The following is a 13,706-nucleotide window of genomic DNA, read 5'->3' on the forward strand; positions in this document are numbered from 1 at the left end:
ACGTGGTAGATCCGGGCCGAAATTTTTTCAAACGCCGGTGTGGCCCTTTAAGCTCGTGACGCGGAGAAAAACATTTAATACTTTTAATTTTTTATTGTATTATTTTATGGAAACACCTGTTTACACTTTTTTGTCGGGATGGGAGTAAATTATATTATAATTATAACATTCTTGGTTATACAGAAGACAATTTCGCTTTTTTTTTTAAATAAAATTTCTACGTTTCAAACTGCTGGTTCCATCTGGTAAGATTTCGGGTATTTAAAAATGGCCTCTAATGGCGTTACCCCTGTGAAAGATTCTTAATTCCTTATCAAATCTGTATTGGTCTATATACCTATACGATAAAGACGTTGGGCTAGGCAATAGGCGCTTAATTAAAACAACTTCAAGGAAATCGCCAAGAAGTAATATTTAATAATAATAAATTATCAGTTAGGTTAATACCCAAGGGACCACTTTAGAATAAGTCATCTAGCGACTTTTAATGCCTTACCAGGTGGCCGAGTTACAACGCGTAGGAGGGTGGTGGCGAGCCCTTCACGCGACTCGAGCCAATAGCTCCCTTCACTGAGTTCACTCAGAGTCAGGACCTGCAAGTTACTTAAAACAGAACATCGTGTTTTGCCAAGCCTTAATATGTAAAAAAAAAGCTACCTGGTTAAAAGGAAAAACTTTTTGCATGAAGAGTTTCCATTAATTCAACAACCACTATGAAAACAGTAACTGGCAGTTAGGAGGGGTGCTGTGTTTGTTGCTCCTAGCTGGCACGCCCTGGCTCTCGGAAATATTACTTATTGGCGTTTTCTTGAAAATGTTTTATTTAAGAACATATTCATCGGTTCTGTTGTTAGATAATAGGCCTTTCCATAAATTCGATACGACTGCCCAGCTGGTTCTTGAAATTGTCCAGTCAAACCTATGGACGAGAGCTGGGGAAGCATTGTAGAAGTGAGAAAAAAAAACAGTAAACAAGAAAGCCACGTTAATTTATAGAAAGGCCTATTTCAGTAAAACAGCCGAAATGTACACCGATTCGTAGGAACCCAAAGACTATATACACGCTTCGCTTACTAGACAGGCGTCTCCATACAAGAAACCTGTTAACACTTTCGAAACACGGGAGAAGCCTTTGACCAGCCGTTAGAGGCGCCACTAGTAGCACTGCTAAAGCGCGGGGAAATTTTGACCAGCGTCTGCTATCGTATGCAAGTTTAGCCATTGAACACGCCAGTCTATTTAGCGAAGCGTATATATAGTCTTTGGTAGGAACCTGTATAATTATTCCTCGACTTATTCACAAACCATATTTTCGTCTGTAATTGAATAAAAATAATATTTTATTATGAATTTGTCCTTGCACAAAGCTACGAAACAGCAGCCGAAGCCGGTGAAGGTACATCTTACAAGAGAGTAGCATTAGCAGTAAATTAAGCTAGATAAGATATACATTATCATAATTATATTGAATACTCTTAGAGATAAGTATTAGCAGAAGAAAATAGGGGAAGTACGTATCTGTAGCTTTGAGCCGTAGAAGTCGTCGTGTGACCCACGAAAACGCCTTTTTACGCATAATAAACCAAACTGAAAAAGTAGTCCTACTTTTGTTTTGATTCAACACGGCTATAATCGACGAAAGCAAATACGCCTTAGCTCAAATAGCAGAGAATGAGAAGGGCAATATGTTACAATTGTTCAATTTAAGAAAAATGACTTTTTAAACGATGTATTCATCCGCGATTTCCCGCCAAACCGTTTTGGCGCGAAAATTCGTGAAAAGTGACGCCTTTCCAAAGCTGACTAGAAGCGTACTTCCCCCTACTTTCTTCTGGTATTAGTCTTGAATGAAATCGTTTGAAACAAGTACATGTGCTTTTTTTTAAATACGTTTCGGATGAAAAAATAATGCGGAGCGAAATACGTAATAGGTGGAGACTTTTCGCTTCTTCTGGTATTTCGCTGTTGGTAAGAAGAGTAACCTTATGACGTCATTTTATTCCGATTCGGTGGTGTGGAATAGCTTGAGTTAGGTTAAAAATGTTTTTCCAAAATGGCCGCCTGTGGCCATTTTAGTAAATAAATTCTGGATAAACAGTTCGAGGTGTGCAAATACCATTTTTTGGGGAATATCAAATATTATTTTTCAAAGCACGCCAAATACCAAATCGAATATTTAAAACGTCAAATACTTTGGTCAAATATTTTTAGGTCAAAAATTTAAGCCAGTTAACTGATCAAATACCAAATAGTATTTCGAATATCAAATAATTCGACGTATTTGGTTTTCAAATAACCAAATAGTTTGCATATTTGTCAAAAAAAAATAAAAAAGTAATTGAAATCACTGTTCGTTTTGCTTGCAAATAGCAAAATACTAAACCAAATATATAATTTTTATTTTTTTTTTTTATTTTATAAACTAAAATACTACACTTTTTCAAAGAAAAAATATTTATTAATTATAATTTAAGTTATCAACTTATCATACATATTTTAATTGGGCACCATGGTAAAATAATAATAATAATTATTATTATTATTATTAGCTAGGCTAATACCCTAGGCCCCACCCCAGGCCTTTAACCTTTAGTAACTACTAACTACAATTAAAATCAAAAGACATGCTATATACTTCATGGTTTGCAAACAATTAAATATGTATAAAACACAAAGGTGAAGATCTTTTATTACAAATTAAAAAATTGCATTTAATTTATAAAAATTTTAAATCAATAATTTAGTGAACTCAAAAATTCTAAACAGACAAATCCAAAAAATTACTTCAACCTAGGTGTAACAAACACAAGGAGAACGCAGCTAGCCTTTAAACACGCTAACGCAGTGTTGTGTACAAATTTAATTGGACGAGCCTTTACGCTGTATGTTTTACGGAAAGGGGGAAGACAATTTCCGAATTTTCCCCTTTCAACGGCAGCAGGGGGCCTATTCTGTAAATATTCGAAATCCAATTTTCGAAGTCGATCTCGATTTCTTACAGAATCTCCCCCCAGGCGCTAAAGCGTCTAACCAATCATAACTGTACACAAGAAAATGCACGACTTTTGACGGGTTGCGTTCTTCTTGTGAGGGGTGCTGTGTTTGTTGCTCCTAGCTTCAACCTTCCTCCCGGTTTTCAGTTTTGTTTTGGACTTGGTTTACGTTTTAGTTTTACTTTGTTATTCTAGAAAATTACATAACAACAGAGTACACGCGAATAATCTAACCAATAGGCGCTAGAATAAACAGCTGCTGCTGCCTTTTACTAAGGGTTTTTAATACACGGTATCAAAAGTAAATAGGGGAGAAAGTCTATCACCGCCTCGCGATTTCAAATAGTCTCTCTTTCAAATGCTGACCATTATTTCCTTCGATAACGGTTGATTTTAATTAATAATTACTATATCAATTGTAAAATAAACAAAAAAAAGCTCGTAGGTTATTTCAGTTAAACTTGCAAATTGTATTCCTTAACATCGTAGATTTACCAATTAGTCCCGATCTCCGCTCTTAGATGGCGCCACGCTCTCCACGATTTAAGTGAGTGTTATTCTAGTTACGGTTTATTACTTTTCGAAAGTCGCGTTATTATTTTTAAAATGTCGCATTTTAGTTTCTATGATATATCTACTTTATTTAGGAACTAAATTAACCAAATTATCGAAAGCAAAAGTTTAATATTCACGTATTTTATAGAGAACTATTTTTCATCGTGGCGGAGTACAACCGATACCTTTGTGTCCCCGTAAAGAGGCGAGGGGGAAGTCATTTCCGAAGCCCAAAAATTTAACCCCTCAAATAAGACATCGTGCGGTTGGACCCAAGTGCCAGACTTTCTCCCCCTATTTACTTTTGACGGTATGGATAACGGACGTCCAAGTTACTCTTTATGTGGTCCTTGTCGCTGTGGCATAAAGAGAGGAGCCAGAAATAAGGACTAGTTCGGAAATTTCACTGCATTATCCTCTGATGGCCTTGAAACTCAACAAATTAGAAAAAGACCAGCGGTTATTCGACCAGTTTGTAAACTATTTGAAAATAATTCGAATAATTGATTTGGTATTTGATCGAATTATTTGGTCTCACCTAATATTTTGCACACCCCTAGAAACAGTTCACTCTCTTCAGTGGCGTAGCTAGGGGGGGGGCAGTGGGGCGATCTGCCCCGGGTGTCACCCATTTGGGCTAGAGACTAGTAAGTAGCAACACCATGATATCCACCCCGGGTGTCACCCCATGCACGCCACTGACTCTCTTTACACTTCCTTTTCAGGAGGAGTAAAAAGTGTAGCTCCAATAGGCGGACCTGGACGAATTGTCCACGGTGGAGAGTAATTATCTGAACCAGAACGAGTGAATAGTTTAACTTAGCGTAACACGTGTACATCTTTTGTTAGAGTATCTACCTAGTGAAATTACAAATAAGTAAATATTTATACAAATTACATCATCCGTTAGAGAAATACAGACGGTATATTTTGAGCCATAATTCGGTGTATGTTTCCGTGATTTGACCCGAGCCCTCCTGCACGACAGGTGAGCGCTCTATTACAGAACCACAGATATTTTGGCTTACCAACTTGTATTAATTGGCGCTTCAATAAAACCTCTTCAAGGAAATCGCCAAGAAAAAATATATCCGAGAGCTAGGACCTGCAAGTTACTGTTTATAAAGTGCTTCAGTGCCGTAACTAGCCTTTCATGGGCCCTGTGCAAGGACTTTATTTTGGGCCCCCAATATATAGAAATCACAGGTAGTCAATTTATGGGCCCCCATATGGGTCGTGGGCCCTGTGCGGCTGCACCTGTCGCACCTGCCTTGTTACGGCACTGAAGTGCTTGTTGAAATAACGGAAGCTTTTCACCTGTAAAAATAACGTTTTGTTTTTGCTAAGCCTTAATATGTCAAAAAAAAGCTACCTGGCTAAAAGGAAACACTTGTTGCATACCGTACAGGTGAAACGTTTTCATTATTTCAACAAGCACTAGGTATAAAAAGTAATTGGCAGGTCCTAACTCTCGGGAACAAATATTTTATTACTACTATTTTATAAAGCTATAGGGAAATATAAATAACAAAAAAATGCATTAATTATCGAATATCCGTTTCATTCATACGTAACTGAAATTGACGGGAAGGTGATTTGGGTCATTGTATTATTCGCGGTTTTTTTCTGTAACCGAATAATTATAAATTTTGGGTACAGGTCGTTGGCCGATAATCTGAGCTGTTTAGTTTGGCAAACTTCTAATTGCTTATCCATCGAAGAACGCGAAAAAAACAGCGACATAATCAATAGGTCCTGGAAATATCTTTCCAGCGTTTGCGATGCCGTTGTCGGTAAGTGACTCGGGCAATTTAGTGATTGTCAAAATCTTATTTCTTTTATTTTCTCTTACGCGAAACAGGTTGGAGAATCAGTCAATGTTTCCAACGAGACGATTTTCGAAGGTGCGAAAGTTTAATCAAGGATTCTTCCAGATACGCGAACGTGGACAATTGTCGGTAAGTTATTTGGTCGAATTTTCGTCTTTCTTCAGCGGCTCAGTTATGATTCCTCGTTAGAAAATTCGTGGCGTTCAAAGAATGCGTCGAAAACATCGTTCGGTATCAATGCCCCGTCGAAGACCAAAGCGTCATGACCTTATATATCTTGGACCAAGGGCGAGAAAAAGCTTGGAAGTGCTCTTCCGCCGAGACAACCCGATACCACGACGACATTCATTATCAAACTTTGCCATTGTCCGATAACGGCGAAGCTCAAGGTGAGTAATCCACGTTTAAGTTAACCATAGTTTAAGTAGTTATCTAATTAAACCATAACGTCTTTCAGACGCCCTCTGTTTGACGAGATCTCAAAGCGCGATTCGCTCGTGTTCGGACAGATATTACGAGAAAATTGACGAAGCCAGACGCTACAGGGACGCGCAAGACAGAATGCATCGCGAATGTTGGTAAGTGTCCTCAAAATGATAAATCAAAAATTGCGCAAAAAAGTGAGTGGTATCGTGTCTTTTTAGCGCTTCGATTGAGTTTGAAAGATGCATCCGCGACACTATTCGGGACTACTGTACTTTGGTTCGTAACTCTTTGGTGCAGTCAATTTTGGATCAACACGGTGTCCGGCCCGATCCGAGGTGTCGTTATTACGGAGAGAATGAGTGTTCAGGCGCAGTGTCTTTAGTGGCCACTTTCTTCTTGTCGGCTTTCTTGGTGGTCTTCTCATCGGGCAAAGGGAAATGGTTTTAATATCTCGAACTTTTTGGATTGTTATTATTTTGCCAAAGCTCTGTATACATTCATATATCTCTCTCATGATCGTCGATGACGCGTTTTTGTCCTTTTTATATTAAGTTTCTCAGGCATATTAGCCTAGATGTAATTATAGTAAGTGGTGTTATTTCATACGAAGTGTCGGTACTTAAATAAAATGTTTATATTTTTGTAATTCCGATTTAAAATTGAATACGTTTCGGAAGGTTAAACGTTACAAATATGTTTTTGTATTAGATTTATTTCTTTTTTTAATGTTTACGACGATATTTTTGTAGACTTTAATTACTTAAATTAAAACATTGTTTTCCATCAAGTATATAAGATGTGATTTCGGTGGTTATGAAACTAATGTTCACTAAAAAAAATTTGTATTTTACGATTTACGAGTTTTGAGGGTTCGGACAGACAACACTTGGGAATACATTAAACAGTCTTTAGCGTAATTACTTTTGAGGTACGTTTTCTTGACGTCAAACGTCCTTCAAATCGCGCCACATTCGAGCGCTGTCGTGCATTCAGTCCCATTCAACAGTTGGCTTCGTAGTTTGGCTCATTTTACTAGATTTTTAGGTAAGAAATTACTCTTAATTTGCCTATTTCAAATGCACACTTTTTAAAGAAATGGAGCCCTTATAATTAAATTATCTGGATTAACTAGCCGGCAAAGCTTTAATTTAACGTCAAAATATCTGTAAAGGTATTGATTCGATTTGATTGACGTTTGTAATGATAAGTGGTTGTATCTATGGGCTGGTCAGATCATAGAAAATGATGGCAATGAAAGTTATTGAACTCTTGTCTTGAAAAGGGAAAGTAGAGGAAATTTAAATTGGCGAAACACAGCTACGCTTTAAAATTAATGAATAATAAAATATTTAATTTCATTTGGTGGTTATGCTTGGGTTAATATAATTTTTGTCGCCCAATTAACTGGTTTTTACAAGGCTGTTAAAATATCCTTCAACATTTCATTCAATCCCATTCTTAAGGTTTAAAGAGAAATTATTCAAATTAGTTTTTAAATTCCTAGGTTCTGGCTGCCTGTACATTTACCACGGTATATATTTTCTCTTAAACTATAAGTAAAATGTGGATTAGACTGCATAAATATCCAAATAAAAACCATCTATCACTTAGTGGTATTGGTAGTTGTAGATGGACGAGCTCTGTAACCAAAAAGGTGAGTATTAGTTATTAGTAATTGTTTCCAAGTTTGTTCATGTGATTTTTCATTTAGATATTAGCCATAAGAAGGGAAGATGCTTCTGTTTGGGAAAGACGGGCTCCTCTGGCTCCGTCCCATGTAAAACAATTAGTCAAAACTGGTGTTAAAATTTTAGTTCAACCTTCCAACCGTAGGGCCTATCCCATGCAGGTAATGTACAAATATCAAAATGTTTTTGTGAAATTACATTTGGATTTATTTAGGCCTACGTGAATGCGGGTGCCATAATACAAGAAGATATAAGCGAAGCTAATTTAATCATGGGTGTCAAACAAGTGCCAGTCGATAGTTTAATTAGGGATAAAACATATACTTTTTTCTCTCATACGATAAAAGCTCAAGAAGCCAACATGCCTTTATTAGATGCAATTCTGGAAAAGGTAAATTTATTATTTTCCTAATTTATTTTGAACCCTTTAAAAATACAGTTTTCTTTCACAGAATATCCGCTTGTTAGATTACGAAAAGATGACTGATAATAAAAGTCATCGATTAGTGGCTTTTGGAAAATACGCAGGTGTTGCTGGAACTATAAACATTCTTCATGGTCTTGGTTTAAGGTTATTAGCCTTAGGTCATCATACGCCATTCATGGTAAGGTTAAAAATTTAAATTTAAATTTTTCTTGATACAACTTGTTGGGTTATTTTAGCATATTGGTCCAGCTCATAACTACAGAAATAGTGGTATGGCACGTCAAGCTATTAGAGATGCCGGTTACGAAATTTCCCTAGGGATGATGCCAAAGTCGATAGGTCCCTTAACATTCGTATTTACTGGTTCAGGGAACGTTTCCCAAGGAGCACAGGAGGTTTTTCAAGAACTGCCTTACGAATATGTGGAGCCTAAAGATTTACCTCAAGTTGCGGAACATGGCTGTAAATATCCGTATTAATTAAAACTTAGATTTTCGAAATAATATTCGGTAAAAATATATAATTACAGCTATTACAAAGGTGTATGGCGCGGTTGTGAGTAGAGATGATCATTTTAGACGGAAAGACGGAAGTGGTTTTGACGCAGACGATTATGAAAATAATCCTGAACTGTATTATTCTACATTTGCCAAAGAGGTTCAAGCATTTAATTTAATTTTAATAATTAACCATTTTAATTTGTTTTGATTTACTTAGATTGCACCCTATGCATCTGTTATTATAAACGGAATTTACTGGGCTGTGAATTCTCCCAAACTTTTAACAATTCCCGATGCTAAACATCTTTTACAACCCAGCTACGCTCCTTGGTTGCCAAGTATGGTTGGATCCCCGTCTCTACCCCATCGTTTGTTAGCAATTTGTGATATCAGTGCTGATCCAGGCGGATCTATCGAATTTATGACTGAATGCACGACTATTGACACTCCATTTTGTCTCTACGACGCTGACCAACATAAGAATAGTGAATCGTAATTATAATTTCTGTATATTCCTAGTATCTAATGGAATTTTTGGTATTATATTCCCCCCACCCCCATTAGCCATTTCATTCTTATGAAGTTTAATGGGGAATTAGGTGGATTAATGATATAAAAGAGGGAAATTACTCTTTTCTCTGTGAATTTAGTATAGAAAGTGTTTTTTTGTTGCAATAGTAGCACATTACGATTCAGACCAACCTGATTTTTCTTTCCTATTTACACTGTTGAATTTTACTTAACGCATCCAGGAGTAACAAGTGCAAAATTTAACTCCATTGAAAACAATGAAAATTTTTAGATTCGCCGGAACAGGAGTACTCGTCTGCTCCATTGACAACATGCCTACGCAACTGCCTATTGAAGCGACAGATTTTTTTGGAACTTTACTCTTCCCTTATGTGCCAAATTTTGTAAGTAACCTAAATATTGTGAATAGGTTGTAGATCAGAAGGGGGTTCATAGTTTAAACCCCACCTGAAATGAAATCCTGGGTACGCCCTTGTTATAAGAAAAAACCCTACCAATTTCATCATCTGCTAGCACTTCTACGAAGAGAAACAAAATTATTCCACCCTTATACAAAATAAGTGCATGAGAACGACCAATGTCTCTTGCACACTAGGGCGCTACTAGATTTGTCCATGCCTATGGTTCGTTTATAGTGCAATATTTCTATTTCGCTTAGCTTGAATCAGATGCGACTAAACCCTTGTCTGAACACAAATTTCATCCTGTAGTTGAAAACGTAAGATATGGATAATATTTAACTTTTTCAATGTATTCAATTAGTAAAACTTTTTTTACAGGCAATAATTACCAGCAACGGACAATTGACGTCAAATTTTGAATACATAACTGAATTAAGAAAAACCTCAAAGTCCAAGAAGAAAGTGTCTTCCTCTTCATCAACCGAAGATAGGGTTTTAATCTTGGGTGCTGGATACGTTTCGGCTCCCTTAGTCGAATATCTCAGTCGTGACAAAAATGTGCAATTAACTGTTGCAACTTCGCTGCAAAATGAAGGGGAAGCTTTGGCTCAAATTGGTGGCAACAATTGTGAAAACGTTATTTTGGATGTAGTCAAAGGAAGTGAAACTTTAACCCAGCTTATTAAAGAATCAAACTTGGTGATTAGTATGTTGCCTTATGCTCTTCACCCTCTTGTAGCGGAAGAATGCATAAAAAATAAAGTCAATATGATCACGCCTAGTTATTTGACCCCTGAAATGGCCAAGTTACATCAGGCGTAAGTTAAAATAATCTATTAGTTAAGTGTTGTTTTAACAAATTTAAGGTCATTACCAACAGGGCAGTTGATGCCGATATTACTATAGTCAATGAGGTTGGATTGGATCCAGGAATAGATCATCTTTTAGGTAAAATATTACAAAGGAAAGTTTAAATAAGTACAAATTAACTCATCAGTATTTTCACAGCTATGGAGTGCTTTAATGAAGTCAAATTAAATGGGGGCAAAGTAAGATGTTTTTTACCATCTTCTTTTTTATATTTAAACTTATGTTTAAAGTTCGTTACCAACTTTCAGGTTGAATCATTCATTTCATTTTGTGGTGGTTTACCAGCTCCCGAAAACTCGGATAACGCCTTGCGGTACAAATTTAGTTGGAGTCCTAAAGGAGTTTTACTAAACACTCTCTCACCAGCGAAGTATTTATTATCGGGAGAAGTAAAAGATGTTCCAGCGGGTGGTGCTCTGATGGATAGCTTAGTAGACATTGACTTTTTGCCTGGTTTCAATTTGGAAGGATATCCCAATCGTAATTCGGTGGCTTATAAAGATTTTTATGACATTCCTAACGCTCATACTATTTTGAGAGGCAGTTTGAGATACAAAGTATGTTTAGGGTTCATTTTTGATAGTGTATTTTAGTCTCTTACTAAGAGTTTATCTTAATTTAGGGCTACGCTGAAGCGGTTAAAGGGTTACATAAAATGGGTTTGATGAGCTCAGAACCTCATCCTAGTCTGCATCCAATGGGACCTGAAATTACTTGGAAACAATTTTTGTGTCACTTATTGGGACACCAAGATAACATTTTGCATTCCAATCTAAAGAATCTCATATATGAACATTTGGGAAGGTCAGAGTTCCAAACTAATGCTATCGAATCTTTAGATTTGATGGCTGAAGCACCCTTGGTTAAATTATCCACACCTATCGATACCTTAGCCAATTTATTAAATAAAAAACTTTCCTTCAGTAAGTTGTTTAAGAATAAATTCAATTTAACATTTCTAATTGTTATTTATTCTAGAATCGGGAGAGCGAGATTTAGTAATATTAAGGCACAATATTGGAATTCAGTGGGCCGATAATAAAAGAGTAAGAGTCATATTATGTGTAACTTTGTTTAGGGATTAATTTAGAAGAGTTCTTCATTGTTTTGTCTATCCTTTCAGGAAATGCGACACATTGATTTAGTTTCATACGGAGAAGTTGATGGTTTCTCGGCCATGGGTAAATTAGTTGGGTATCCAGCCGCTATCGCCAGTAAAATGATATTAGAAGGTGAAATTCAGACCAAGGGGATGGTAGTGCCAGTGGCGAAGGATATTTACCAACCCATGTTGGCAAGGTTGAATCAGGAAGGAATTTGCAGCACTGAGAAAACTGTTAAATTCTGAGAAAACAAAGTGCCAAAGCTTATTTACATATACAGATTGGGGCCAAAAATCAGTATTTATGCAATTTCCCTGCTGCAAAAACCTGACAGTTTTGTCAAAGGCATGTATCCATTTAGTTTGCCTATGATTGAAGTGTCTGGTAAATTGTTCGGTATTTTTTATATGTTTTTGAAATAAATTTATATCATGTTACTTTAATAATATTTGAAATATGTTTTTATATTAATGATTAAGCAATTTTTATTGGAGAGGTTTGATGAAATAGTATTTGAAGATATGATATTATTATAATCTCATTGCCAATTTTTTATCAAATTTTTGCCAACAGATGTTTAAAGCTTTAAGAAATTTAGCAAGATTAACAGTTTTGGCAAGGTTAAATATTAATGATTAAAGTACCACCACTTGAAATAATATTAGTGGTGTCAAGGAGGATTGTTGGGTCTTATCTTTTCTGATGGAATCCCCTTGTTCTTGATTAGAACTTGGTGTGTGGGTGTGGCATTTCTGTAAATTGTAATTGTTTTCGAAGAAGACATTTGAGATAGGAAAGTTTTATTTTTATGCCACTGAAGGGACCGGAAGCTAATCTGGAAAAATACCTATATATCTACATTATATCGAGAGCATTTTCTCGTTTCAAGCACGGACTATGATTCAAGGTCCTCAAGTTAAAAGGGCACCGCTATTTCGGGGGAAGAAAAAATAACAATCGTCGTATCTCGCGCCATCTGAATAGCCGAAATATTTTTAAACTTCATTTTAATAGCATTAACGCGTAAGTAGTACTTAAATATGCTTGACACTTGAACCTATCTCACGAGTATTTCAAACGAATATTTTAAGTATGAGAAACGTATTGTTCTCAAATGATACTTGAATATACTATAAAAGAGGTTGTATAGCGTTGTAGGAGGTCATTCCACGGTTAACTGCGGTAGCTATATTCAAGATGCCTAAAGCCCAACATATTTGCCCTACGTGCGCGAAAAGTTTCGCTACCAAGTCCTCCTTAAATCGGCATGTTAGAGAAGTACACGGTGATAGACATACGTTTGTCTGTGAAGTATGTGGTAAGAATGTTGCTAGATTGGAACATTTCAAGAGCCATCAACGAACTCATGAACTTGAACGCACCCAGCCCTTCCGAACCCATGGACCTGTCTCGCACACCGTCACCAATGCAACGTTCGCTAGCATCTTTCCGTCCACCATCGCCATACCGTCCACCTTCACCTAGTCTGCTTCAAGACATTCAACTGGAATCTACCCATACACAACCATCTACAGCGGATTTACCCAACAACCCAACGCCATCACCTGTTCCCGCCTCATCAATACTTGATGAAACACCACCAGCATCTCCAAGTATGGTCCAGGCCTTGAATGATACTGTTAGCATCTATCCGTTACAATGCTGAAGACTATGATATTGATGCGGGGATGTTTATTGGACGTTACCGAGCCGCTTTCAGTAAATTTCTAATGGAAAGACTCACCAGTAAACGTGGAATTAAATGGTTCCTACTCGTAAGATCTGTTTATATGAGACCTTTAGGGGGTGCGGAACAAAGAGCGGAAGTACGACCCTATTTCCGGAGCACTATGCAAACAACATTAACGCCCGATGTCATTGAAAGCCAGCTGAATGAATGTCTTGAAACAATACAGTCAGCAGCGGAAAACTTTGAAGCGACAGGTATGTACTAAATATAAAAGTTATATTTTGAACTAAACATTATATTTTTGATAGGATCGGGTTGGGTAATTGACCGTGTTCTGTATGTAGAATTAAATGTAGCATCTTACCAACCGTTGCGAGGGTCATCGTATATGGAACTACCTGAAAAACTATCTCGACGTCACGCGATTCTTAATATTAGAAACGAAAATGACGAGAAATGTTTTCTCTGGTCAATTCTCGCTAAACTTCACCCAGTTTCTATGCTTCATCACGCTAACAGGGTTTCCAAATATACACCTTATGAAAACGAACTTGATACCAGTGATATATCTTTTCCTTTCAAATTAAACGCTACGGAACTTAAAAAATTTGAATTAATGAATAAGTTATCAATATCTGTGTTTGGCTTCTCGGGAGATATATTCCCCCTTTACGTAAGCGCTAACAAGTGTGG

General features: G+C 36.7%; 2 protein-coding genes across 2 annotated transcripts; both read left to right on the top strand.

The window, feature by feature from the left end:
• Positions 1-1,345: 1,345 nt before the first annotated feature.
• Positions 1,346-6,531, top strand: LOC149932539 (uncharacterized). Its single transcript, XM_090157137.1, has 6 exons — positions 1,346-1,396; positions 5,140-5,341; positions 5,410-5,506; positions 5,567-5,766; positions 5,835-5,955; positions 6,022-6,531. Exons 1-6 carry the CDS (start codon positions 1,346-1,348, stop codon positions 6,248-6,250), a joined length of 900 nt encoding a protein of 299 aa, XP_090013263.1. The 3' UTR covers positions 6,251-6,531.
• Positions 6,532-6,688: 157 nt separating this feature from the next.
• Positions 6,689-11,742, top strand: LOC149932540 (alpha-aminoadipic semialdehyde synthase, mitochondrial-like). The gene is made up of 17 exons (XM_090155701.1): positions 6,689-6,847; positions 7,308-7,457; positions 7,515-7,652; positions 7,706-7,882; positions 7,944-8,096; positions 8,155-8,380; positions 8,448-8,575; positions 8,636-8,910; positions 9,221-9,332; positions 9,608-9,667; positions 9,729-10,168; positions 10,231-10,298; positions 10,359-10,399; positions 10,469-10,777; positions 10,843-11,143; positions 11,199-11,266; positions 11,344-11,742. The coding sequence occupies exons 2-17, from the start codon at positions 7,365-7,367 to the stop codon at positions 11,566-11,568; spliced, it is 2,814 nt and encodes a 937-aa protein (XP_090011827.1). The 5' UTR covers positions 6,689-6,847; positions 7,308-7,364; the 3' UTR covers positions 11,569-11,742.
• Positions 11,743-13,706: the final 1,964 nt, after the last annotated feature.

The sequence above is a fragment of the Leiobunum rupestre genome, chromosome 8 (assembly GCF_980474605.1).
Source record: "Leiobunum rupestre chromosome 8, qqLeiRupe1.1.hap1, whole genome shotgun sequence".
Classification (NCBI taxonomy): Eukaryota; Metazoa; Arthropoda; class Arachnida; order Opiliones; family Sclerosomatidae; genus Leiobunum; species Leiobunum rupestre.